Consider the following 12,617-nt stretch of genomic DNA (forward strand, 5'->3'; position numbering starts at 1 on the left):
TGTGGCAGCGCCGATCTAAGGCTGAGTATAATACATGAAATCTTGATAAAATTAGTGTCTTAACATAACTTTAGTATTAGTGGTTTGAAATTATACAATTAGATTCGTATATACGTTTATTTGAACTTGTTTTTAATGATAATGTTCGAGCCAACTTGCACGTATCTTTACAATTCACAAAAAAATTATGTAACGTTTTACGAATATTTAAGTTTTACATAATATTTTTTAAAATTCTCATCCCATAGTAGTTTGAATTTTTACATATAAATATAATGTCAAAAATAATTTCATACGTTTTAAATAGTTCAAACATATTTCTATGTAAAACTTCTCTCCCTCTCTCTCACACACACACACACACACATATGTATGTATATATATATATATATATATATTTCTAAATTTCATCATGTAATGATCTCAATTTTTCACTATTAAATAAAATGTCAATAATTTTAATACATTTAGATAATTCAAATATATTTTGAAGTGAAAATTACTTGATCTATTTAGATCATTTGAATTTTGAGCTTTAAAATAATTATTTTTAGTGCCCTTAGGCTAGAGCTAGCTTTGTTCATCGCCTGTGCATGTAAACACTCCCTCCTCTTTCTCTCTTTGCGTGTGTGTGCGAAAAGGATCATATATATACTCTCCGTTATATTATCTATCCATCAAAGCTCCGATGTTATAGTGCAAAAATATCCTTCCTCCGTTAGGACCTCCACCATATCTAACACCATCTCACATGGCCTGATATTTTGATGAGGTAGACGCAGCGTAGCAATGCCACTTAACTGCACCAACCCCGTTTACCCCCCCTCCCCTTCTTCCTTTACCATCACCTTCCCCTTCACTCAACCACCATCATCACTATCACCCAATCACCAAATTACTTCCACTACTTTAAACCTGCCACCATAACCCTTCTCTATGTAATTGCAAAAATAATTTCCTTTTTTATTCTTGTTTCCTTTTGAATTTTCTTCGAACTCGCTTCAGCACCATCCAAAAAAATAATATATGTGTGCTACATATCTTCAACAACAATCTGTGGACCGTATTCAAATTCCTCTTTTGTTTCTTTTTGTTGTTCAATTGTTCATCCGACTAATTTATCTGTTCTTCTGAATTTCTACTCGTTTGTAATTAAGTAAATATTCGATCTCTACTTTTATTCTTCCAGTGATTCTGGTTTAGTGCTAAATTTTGTTCTTATGTTTTATTCTTTCGGCTCGTGGATAGTGATATTGGAACTCTGCGCCTAAATCATGATGAATGTAGTTGTGATTTGGATAAGGGTTTTGTTGATTTCCCTAAACCTTTAAGAACGAAAATTAAGTCTGCGAAATTGTATTAATTGAATTTGAACTTTGTTATTATTATCTTTTAATTTGATTGTGTTTAAAGTAAATATTTTACGAGATTTTTATACGGTAGGTTTCTTATATAAGATTATTTATATAAATAGCATCACTTATGTTAGTATTATCTTTTAATTTGATTGTGTTTAAAGTAAATTTTTTATCATTGAGCTGCTTAATATTGTTGCAGATGGTTTCGTCTATTTTTTTTGCGATACTGAGCCCTAGAAAGAATTGAGTAAACAAATTTGCATAAAAATATACTATGTGTTAGACTATATGAATGATGTCAGTAATATGAAATTTCTGTAACAGAGAGAAGGGGCAGCGGATGGAGGATTGTGGTGGTGGATTTAAAAGTGGTGATAGTGATTATGGTAGTTGGGTGATGTTGATGATGGTGGTTGGGTGAAGGGGAAAGTGGTGGGGGAAGGGGTTAAATGGGGTTAGGACGGTGAAGTGGCATTGACACATGGTGCTTATCTCAGCAAAATATCAGGCCACGTAGATAATATTGAATATGGTGGAGGTCCTAACGGATGAAGGGTATTTTTGCACCAATTTTATAACATCGAAGGTTTTGATGGACAAATAGTATAGCAAAGCGTATACATGATACTTTTCGTATAGTAGAGAGATATTTTTTATCCTTTTTCGTAAACTTAAACCTGAGACTTTTTTTATTTATTTATGGGTATCTTTAGTGATGGTCAAAGAAGCTTTGACCGTTAGCTACTGTGTGATTTCTTATTATTCCCTCTGACCCAATATATAGCATATCTCAAAAAGAATGACATATTTTTATATTAAAAATAATTGAGATTTTTACATAAACATCCGATCATATTAATTATTTATTTTTCTAGCCATATATAGATTATACATTTTATTCATAATTATACACATGTAATATATAAATTATGCAGATATTATACATTCACCCGCTATTTTTAGTTTAAGTGGTAGGGTGAGCTGCTATTTGGGTTAATTCTTCAAAATAATGTAATTTTAAACATCTTAATTTTTCCTTAATGAGATGATTTACAACCACTCAAATATCTATGGCATATTTAAAACTATAAGTTTTAAAGGCTTTTCTTTCTTAAATTTCGCGCCCGATCAACATCCGTCACATAAAATGGAACAGAGGTATTGTTAAAGAAGAATTAACCCAAATAGTCGTCCACCTAATCTCTTAAACTATAAATAGCCGTCGAATGTATAGTATATGTATAATTCATATAATTATGTATAATCAATGTATAGGCTGAAAAATGTGAACATTAAATCTGACCGACTATTTGTGTAACAATCCCATTATTAAACATGGTAAGTGAAATTTGTTACCCTAAAGTTAATTTATTGAATGACTGCAACATATTCGTTTTAATTTTTGTAGTTCATGACATTTGGCTTCTAATAATATTTGTGTCTGTTTCCTTTTTCTTTACATTTGGCTTATAATAATATATTGTCTAATTCCTTAAACGTTTTAGTTTAATTTGTTCTCTTTTAATCTTTTTCTTTTTTGCTTGAGTTAAAAGATTAATTTTGTGAATCACGATTACAAGTTTTAATTGCCTATTTTATATTTGGTTAATAGAATATAACTTTAAAGAGCAATGCCGAAGTTACCAAACAATGAAAATCAAACTATGCCAAAATTTATTTTAGTATAGTATTAGTTTAATATTTTTAACTGAAAAACAAATATACCGTACTTGAAATTTACAATAATTAAAATTTATTTATCAAAATTGTCCTAGATTTGTATATTACCCGCCGTAATTGTAGTTTGCTTACGATTTATATACAATCCAGTATTAATGCTTTAAATTACGGGATTCAATTACACACTTTTCCTTTTTTCTCTTCTCTAATTTTTTCCTAATTCTCTCCACGTATTCAGTTATATCTCCTAATCATTGGTAGCCTCAACTGGATCATTAGTCATCAATACATGGTAAGAATTTGGACTCAGATAGTCCTTAATACCATCCACTCAATCACCTAGTTGTACCCTATTTCAATCTGAAGAAGGCATTTGAATTGCTGCATTCTTTTTGCGTGCACATCAGTCCACTCTTCCTCATTAATTGTCTTCATACCTTTGCCAGTTCATCCCATTCAACGTGATCTCATAAGCATTCAACATCCTCATTGTCACTGGAATGTGCAGCCAGTAATTCATACCCAACTTCTTTTTCCTTTGGCCTAATTTTATTAGGAGAAGTAGACGTAGGTTGCCCATCTTACAAATTCTCAGTAGATCTAGGAGTTTCAACAAAATCACCTTGGTCTGTACTCCGAACTGTAGTATCATGAGTACTACAAGAGAGTTTCGATCATATCAATGATCACTACTAAAAATTCGGCAAAAACCAAAATACTGATCAAAGTTGGTCGGTTTTCTAAAATATTTTTTTTTAATTTTTTTTTTACGAAATCGATTAACTTTGGTCGGTTTTCTTTGGCGCAAAAATGCGTGAAACTATTTTTGAGCCCCGCGAAATTTATTTTTTAAGAAACCCACCAACTTTGATCGGTTTTTCAATTAAAATTAATATTAAAAAAACCGACAAAAATTGGTCGGTTAATTCGGCCGGTTATTTAAAAAAACCGACCAACTTTGGTCGGTAATTTTACTTTTTAATAAAACCGACCAACTTTGGTTGGTTATTTTCGTGCGAAAATACAATTAAAGAGTATAAATAAAATAAAAGACAGTCTTAAAACAAAATGTACTAATGGTCTAGTGGTAGAATAGTATCCTGCCACAGTATAGACCCCAGTTCGATTCCCAAATGGTGAATCTTTTTATTACATAATTAAAATACCGACCAACTTTGGTCGGTTTTTTTTGCAATATTTTTTTTTAAATTTAATTGACCGACCAAAGTTGGTCGGTAATTTCCGACCAACTTTGGTCGGTATGCCTTTCCAATCACAAAAATACCGTCCACACATAAATGGCCGCGTTTTGGTCGGGTTTTGGCCATTACCGACCAACGTTGGTCGGTTTTTTTGGTCGATTTTTACCGAATTTCTAGTAGTGGATGCTTAATATATAATTGCATGATATAATAATATACAAATTAAAAATAAAAATCGTACTCATTGGATACATCTATAACAACATATAAACTAAAAACATATTTTATATAACTAATTATATAGTATAAAACTTATTTATAACTTATCTACAATTTTCATACATACTAAAAATAAATGTCATACAACTAGCTATACAATATACACTTATTTACAACTAATCTACAACTTAATCTACAATTTTCATATATTATTTCTACCCAGTTAAATACAACTACAATATCATACAATTTCAATATAATTTTTATACAAATTTTATACAATATGTATTTTGTATATTTTGTATGTGGTGTGTATTTCTTCCTCTCTAAAATTCCAATCAAAACTTTCTCTCTTTCTCTCTATTTTATATAACTAATTATATAGAATAAAACTTATTTATAACTTATCTACAACTTTCATACATACAAAAAATAATTTTCATACAACTAGCTATACAATATACACTTATTTACAACTAATCTATAACTTATCTACAATTTTCATACATTATTCCTACCCAGTTAAATACAACTACAATATCATACAATTTCAATACAATTTTTATACAATATGTCTTTTGTATATTTTGTATGTGGTGTGTGTTTCTTCCTCTCTAAAATTCCAATCAAAACTTTCTCTCTTGATACAATTTTGATACATATCAACAATTTTATGTAATGATAGTATTGATAACTTAAATACAAATTTTATACAACGATTCATACATTATACAACTGTTTTTCAATTTTCAAACAACATTCAAATAAAAAAAATATATATAACTACAACAAAATATAATTTACATACAATTATACGACAACTTTACTATAATTTCGTAAGTATATTGTATGTCATGTCTTTTTCTTTTTCTTCTTCTTCTTCTTCTTCTTCTTCGAGTTTCAATCTGAAATTCAGCCAAAATCAAGGTCTAATCTTCACCAAACACCCTCAAAATTGAGATATAAACTCCAAATAATATTTCCAATTGTTTGCAACAACACCCAATCCAAACAAATAATGGTTTTTGAAAACCCAAATTTGATTTCAAAGCTTCAAAGCTTTTTAATGGCTGTCAATGGTGGAGAGTCAAACACCTTCAAAATTTATTGATTCACAATTCCAATTTGAACACCAATTGTGCAACATGAAAGGAAATTGCTAAGTTAAAACGATCGAAATCCATTGATGAATTTCATTAAAACTATATACAACAAGAAAGTAAAAAAACAAAGAATACCAAATGAAGAAAAATTGAGGAAAAAACAGAGAACGAGAGTAGAGAGACGAAAAGAGAGAGAGAGAGAGAAAAAGACGGAGAGAGAGTGCGCAAGTATAAAGGGATAAGAAAATAACTGATATTCCTTATTCAATTCCTAATATAAATGGATACACATTTAAAACTTATTTATATATAATTGGTAAATTGTATATGACCTTTCAAATAGTGTAAAGAATGATAAAATTCCTTTTTGCAAAACAGTAGCAAACCAAACCTATGAAGACCGTACAGTACACATCCGCGTAGTCTTAGTAATTAAATTATTGTAGCACTCGTGGCCAAAAGGAAGAAGCGAGAGCAGCAATTGTTTGCACTCAATTGCAATGGGGATTTCAATAAAGGCTTTAAGAATATTGATAGTATTAAAGGAACTATACACTTTAAGTTTATATAGTTGAAGATCATTTTAGCAAAAGGGAAAAAGGGGAGGAGGGGATTATTTATCGATCAATTTATAGTTCCATAAACTAGTCCATCATAATCAAATATATTTAAATACTAAAGTAGATTCTCTGCGTCATAAGCTGCCACCAGGATAAGTACAACCATCGTAACCTAAGAAGAAGAGGAAAAAAAAAAAGATGTTAGTGACAAAAAGACAGGGCCAATTAATCAAAGTCGCAAATATGGCAGCTACAGCCTTGCAAAGCAAACTGGAGAAATTATCAATTTGTTCAATATTTTGATAGGGTTCTATGGAATTCTTAGGGGTTGCAGACAAAATTATGCTGGGATTAAAATACTTGGATCGTAGTATTGGAATTAAAACTCTATGGATTGTTTAGTACTTATAATTTGTTTGGTTCATTGCATTAAAAATAGGACCAATAAACATTGTATAATCCAAAACATGTGTGTGGTTTTAAACTGTATAAATTTGGATAAACCTTTGTTTCTAATTTTGACCTTGAGAATACTGAAAAGGGCTTTGACAGAAGGAAAATTCTGTCAACAACCCACTAGTAGGGTCTGGAGAGGGTAGTGTGTACACAGACCTTACCCCTACCCTGGGGGAGAGATTGTTTCCGATAGACCCTCGGCTCCCTCCCTCCAAAAACTCCCCACCTTGCTCTTGGGGTGACTCGAACTCACAACCTCTTGGTTGGAAGCGGAGGGTGCTTACCACTAGAGCAACCCACTCTTGTCTGTAGAAGGACAATTCTGTCAATCATTGAATTGTTATTCCACATTGGATGAGGTATAAAATTATATATCAAGATTTAAGTATAATTTTTACCATTATTCCCTTTACAAAAATAAAAATGCAAGCAAACAAAGTTCATACCCCCGGTAATCAAACAAGAGGTAACATATTCGATCAAGTACTAAAATGGTGCTGTGGAGAAGTGTTGGTACAAGACAAGAAGAAACTTACTAGGATTTGTTGAGGTGAGGGCAGCGGTCTGAGAGAAGTCGCAGTTCCAGGGATTCCTGCCAGCAGTTTGGTAAAGAAGATTCATAGCATAAGCAGCATGCGATGCAACAGTATTTGGTTCAAAGCAGGCACCGCCTGCTTGAATAGGGGTACAGTCAATACCAGCCTGGCTACAGGCATAGTCAAGATTCGCCTGTAATTCAGCATCAGGAGTTCCCGGCTTTGGCATGCACCAAGCAGATCCTGTTGGTTTTGGTGTTGGTGTAACCGGAGTTACTGGAGTTGTTGGTGTAGTAGGAGTTGTTGCTGGCGCAGGGCTCACTGGAGTTACTGGAGCTGTAGGAGTCTAATAAGAGACATAGAAACAAAAAAATCGATAAGGATCTTCAGCATGAATCTCACATGCATATCATTTGATAGAGTAACAACGTTACTTTCCTTTATTTCTAATGGATTATACTAATGCATCAGCACATTCTACCTCCGATCCATATTATCAGTCTTTTAAGGTTTTCACACACTACCTAAGAAATATATTTAATAACTTTAATCATAAGAGTAATGCCTAAGCTATCATTTAACTGAAAGACTTATCTTTTTCCGTAAGATGATCAAAAGTGATCTTTAAATATCAAGTTTTCTTCAAATATTGACCTTGAAAAAGGAACTTTTTCAATTCATTCTAAATTTTGATTCTCTCTTAAACATTCACTTAATTAACACTCCACTAGTTGGACTAGCAAGGGTGAATTTGAAAAAAAGAGTAATATATGCACCTTGCCTTTCTAAAATGTCAAATAATTTGAAACAGATGCAGTTTCTCACAACGATTAATATTTGAGACTGGAGTAACTACTTCTTTATGTTCTTTATGTCCTTGGAAATTGTTTTCTGTTTTCGGTTCTAACATGTTTTTGAAACTTGTTGGATGGAAACTTATTGTTCTCACCTGCGCATTTTTTGAGAGGCCAACATCATAAGTCACAGAAAGATCAGGTTTAAAAAGCCCAAATGAGCGTTCCGAGCCAGGCCCAGGCTTCAAATCCTCATCATAGAGCGCAAATATATAGGTATCCACAGATATGCCAGGCATCACTGGAGTGCCAACCATAGACCTCAAGTGGTTTATCAAGTTACCGTTATAAGCTTTTGCATTATCCACACTTGGGCCTACTTCATTTGGGTCTCCCTTGTATGGCCACCCTGTCTCTGCAACCACAATTTGAACTTCTTTGAATCCCCACGCATTCAGGGCAGAATGTACAGCATCAACCTGCGTTCAAGAATCTCCCCACATTAATGTGAGCAACAAAACCACAATTCCCGGATACTGGGAACAAAAGCAGCTAATTTATTGGATTATTTATTGATATTGGTACTAGAAGCGGCTATGATATTGGCGCAGTGGGTTCAACTAGCTGTTTTCTTCTCGGATCATATGGATATACAAATACACACATATACATATGGAAGAAGAAAAGAATAAGTTAAAAAATGTGGGTGTACAAAAATGAGTAAATAATAAGTTTGCACTCCAAACTCATTAGTTCTAAATCCTAATCTGCCTTGACTCGAGAACATGAAAATATCATAACAATATGGTACCATTTATGATTTGTCAAAACATAACATGTGCACTAATTTTTAAAGTAAATATGCAAATTCATAATATGCTTATTTTATGTCTACTTTCATTTACATAATTGTGATGTTAAATGTTCTTTTGAAAGTAACTACATTTTACGGAGCTGCACACCCTGGCTTCGCAAAAATTGTTATTTTTAATTCACAGCTAAATATGTCCAAATAGATTCAGAAGATGTCATAATGATTTTGTTTATTACTTATAATATATTGTAGTAGTCCTTGTAGAAACAAGAGTCAACCTTTCCCATTAATAGCCTGTTTGGCCAAGCTTCTCAAGAGGTCAAAAGTGTTTTTTTTTTTCTTCTCAAAAACACTTTTTTTTTCTTAACTTGAGGTGTTTGGCCAAGCTTTTTTGGGGAAAAAAATACTTTTGGGAAGAAGCAAAAGCAGTTTCTGAGAAGCAGAAAAAAATACCTTCTTTCCAAAAGCAGAAGCAGAAACAATTTTGACTTTTCTTCTTACCAAAAATATCTTTAACAAAATATATTATATACCAAAATAATCGTTAAACCTAATACTTAGGGTATTAATGTATAAATATTTCTTATTATTTTTAGGATAGCTTTCTAATATATAGTGACTTTAGGGGTGAATGCTTTTATATTTGTTGAATAATTTTTAATATATTTAACTTATATTAAAAGAATTAATTACTTTTAAATTTTATTTTCATATTTTACTTAAATAAAATGAAAAGATTTAATTATTGCATGTAATAACAAATTTTTAAGATTATTTATTTACTTATAATATTAACTATTAAGTAAATCTATTCATGTTCTTATTCGTAATTTGATACTTAAAAGCACTTTCTGAAAAGCTTGATCAATCATAAATTATTGCTCAAAAGTGTTTTTCAGAGTGACTAGCCAAACACAAACTGCTTCTCTCTAAAAATAATTTTTTCAAAAACACTTTTGAAAAAAATATTTTTCAAAATAAGCCGATTTCTCCGGCTTGGGTTATAAATACACTTGGGAATCAGTAGCTTGTCCATTTATTTTAAAAACATATCCAGCCTGTCATCAACACACAAGAGTCAAGATCCAAGAGTACTAGATGCTCTTTAGTCCCATCAAATTGCACAAAATAGACAAGGCAATAGAGGTCATTGATTCAATTATTATTGCCTTGCCTATTATAAACCACATATTTATTTCTACTACAGGAAAAAGAAAAGAAGCCCATAGGAAAAATGTTCTTACCTTCTCTGATTATTAATTATATAAAATGTTCTTATCTTCTCTGTACATGCCCTTGAAAGATTGTGTCAGTTCATGCAAGTTGCAGTAAACAGAATAGCTAACAACAAATGTACATGGCTTAACACATCTAAGTTCTGTAAATTGTGAAAATTTCGACAACTTCCTAATTTTATATAAGAAAATTCATATATTTAGAAACTACACGAAAACTACTACTCGTACTATAAAGAAATTAACTGACCTGTGCATCAAACATGTTCATGTATTTGATACCGTTTCCTGAGTCGACCCGGCCAGCATTTGGTTGGAAGAGACAGAATGCCAAGGTTTCAGGTCTTGGATCACTCTGATATGCAAAGAATGGGTATGGATTGATCATCAAAGGTGAACCATTTTCCTTGTGAAATTGCAGCAAAGCTTTCAGTGTGTCTCCAAATACTGGACTGAATAACCCGGAAGAAGGCGGGTCGGACTGAGACAAAATGGACATGGCGTGTACTGTTGATACCTTGATTCTCCCACCAAGGGAAGCTGAAGTTTCACGTAGTTAATCACCATTTTGGTTAAAAAATTACCACTTGCACATATTTCAGGATTATTATTATTTAACCATAGTACAATAGCTCCTTCTCAATTAAAATTACTACTACTATACACACTCCAAGATAATCACTCCCTTCATTTGTATATAGGTTTAACAAATCAAATAGTTTCTTTAACTATAATTTTCTTTGAGTTTTTGAAGAAATAAAAGACTCTTAGCCTTTAGGACATACCAAAAGTACCTGTAAAACTTGTGATTTAACATACCATGCCATTTTATGATTATAAGAGCATGTCATAAAAGTTTAAAAGTTAAAAAAATTCCTAATATAGAAAAGTGTTATTCTGTCTTAACAAACTAAAAAGAAAAGAAAATCATATAAATTGAGTATGAATTACAAAACTGTGACTTAAAACATTTGATTGGTACATTTTGTTTAAAAATAAAAAATTCTATGTCGAATTATAAAAAATTAGTGACTTGACTTCTAAACCCCGCGTAAGAAACAGCAGTCAAAATCTTAAAAAAACAGAGTTCAACCACCTACCAGCATTAAGGGCGTTTTGGACATTTTGCATGGCGGGTAAAAGTTGAGGAATAAGGTTCTGATCTCCTGAGGTCACGACTTCATTACCGACAGTAACAACAATAATCTTACTCGCCGGATAATAAGCCAACACATTAGAATTAACCCATTGGCCCGCGAAATTCGGGTCGGATGCGAGCGCCGGTATATCGCCGTTAGCAGCGCCGATCACAATTCCGATCCCGGTGTTCGCCAATGCTTTTATGATCGCTGGATCCGCCCCGTACAACCTCACCTTCTCAATCCTCGTCGACTGAATGAGCTTCACCGTCTCCGTCACCGGCGGGAGGTTATCGGCGAGTTGTCCATAGTTAACGCCGATAAAAGCTTGAGATTCTGAATTTCAAAAGGAATATTTATTATTTATTAGTGAGTGAAGTAATTTCGAGTTAGCTGACTCGGACTGAGTCGACTCAGTGTTGACGAACAAATCGCATTCGAACTTGTTTTATCATACACGTCATTTTCAGATAAAGACAATGAATTTTATTATAAATTATAGTTTTATCTGCGTGTGCTGTCAAATTTGAACAATTTGTGAACAAGTGTTAAATAACTGTGATAACACCGTAAGACAATTGAACTAATTAAGGTGCTGAAAAGAAGCCAGGCTTTTTTCCAGAAAGCATACAAGTAAATATTCTCAGGAAAAACTGGAAGACGAAAAGTTGATATTCACGTCTTAATCAGTGAAATAAATGTTTAAAAAAAGTGAACATACCTGCGGAAGAAAGAGATTGCAATAAAACAAAGAAAACAAAGAAGAAACTAGAAAGCTTTTGTGTAGCCATTGAAGCTTAGGGCAGAGGAAGTTAGAAGTAGAAGGATTTATAACGGTAAAATGTGAGATTTATGGTATTCGAAAGTAGAATGAGAAAGTTTGGCCACGTGGGGGTGGGGTCAGCTTATTTGTCAGTACAGAGAAAGTAGTGAAGTAGATTTAAGGAGTGAGGTTTGAGGGAATGAACGTGGGTGCAGTGCACAGTACACTAGTACAGAACAGAGAGTTTCGGTGTGTTTTCGTTTAGGTCTTGGTCTTTCTAAGGTGGATTACTAGACTTTATATACAGCTCCCTTTGTCAATATTTATATTACATTGTTTGACGTTTGGTGTGAAAATATGAAATAATCTGTCATATCTTGCTTTCATAGGCGAATTTAGCACTATAAGTGATTACATGCATTTGATACGGAACATAAATTTATATATAAAATCTATTAAAAATATATAAATATTAATATAAATTCATAACTTTAAAATTATAATGGGTTCAATGCTAAAAAATTTAAAAATTAAACCCAAAAGGTTTAAATCCCGATTCCACCCCTGCATGCTTTCACCTCCATATACCCGATTCATACGCGTGAAATTATGGTGACTAAATATGGCAAAAGAAGAAGAGATAGACTTAAGAGTAATTTCGAAAGACTTATAATTTCGTAAAGTTCATGCAAATTACCCCATATAAAACAGGGCACATTAAAAGAAGAATTATATACATACTGTTTATCCGAAAAACG

The 12,617-nt window shown here is 32.3% G+C and overlaps 1 protein-coding gene across 2 annotated transcripts; it reads right to left on the reverse strand.

The window, feature by feature from the left end:
* Window positions 1–6,069: 6,069 nt before the first annotated feature.
* On the reverse strand, window positions 6,070–12,129 carry LOC104100439 (glucan endo-1,3-beta-D-glucosidase). 2 transcript variants are annotated; one of them, XM_009607665.4, is made up of 7 exons: window positions 11,818–12,006; window positions 11,058–11,432; window positions 10,208–10,497; window positions 8,064–8,387; window positions 7,277–7,460; window positions 7,115–7,170; window positions 6,070–6,294 (listed from the first exon to the last, which is right to left on the reverse strand). In XM_009607665.4, exons 1-7 carry the CDS (start codon window positions 11,885–11,887, stop codon window positions 6,238–6,240), a joined length of 1,356 nt encoding a protein of 451 aa, XP_009605960.1. In that variant the 5' UTR covers window positions 11,888–12,006; the 3' UTR covers window positions 6,070–6,237. The 2 variants fall into 2 exon arrangements, with proteins under 2 accessions (XP_009605960.1, XP_009605959.1); XM_009607664.4 differs by having other exon boundaries at window positions 7,115–7,460; window positions 11,818–12,129.
* Between the last annotated feature and the right edge of the window lie 488 nt (window positions 12,130–12,617).

The sequence above is a fragment of the Nicotiana tomentosiformis genome, chromosome 1 (assembly GCF_000390325.3).
Source record: "Nicotiana tomentosiformis chromosome 1, ASM39032v3, whole genome shotgun sequence".
NCBI lineage: Eukaryota > Viridiplantae > Streptophyta > Magnoliopsida > Solanales > Solanaceae > Nicotiana > Nicotiana tomentosiformis.

Coding starts and splice junctions, on each gene's coding strand:
- LOC104100439 (XM_009607664.4), bottom strand. CDS start 11,887: ATGGCTACACAAAAGCTTTCTAGTTTCTTCTTTGTTTTCTTTGTTTTA. Junction 11,433..11,817: donor GCAATCTCTTTCTTCCGCAG/GTATGTTCACTT, acceptor TTTGAAATTCAG/AATCTCAAGCTTTTATCGGC. Junction 10,498..11,057: donor CCAAAACGCCCTTAATGCTG/GTAGGTGGTTGA, acceptor GTGAAACTTCAG/CTTCCCTTGGTGGGAGAATC.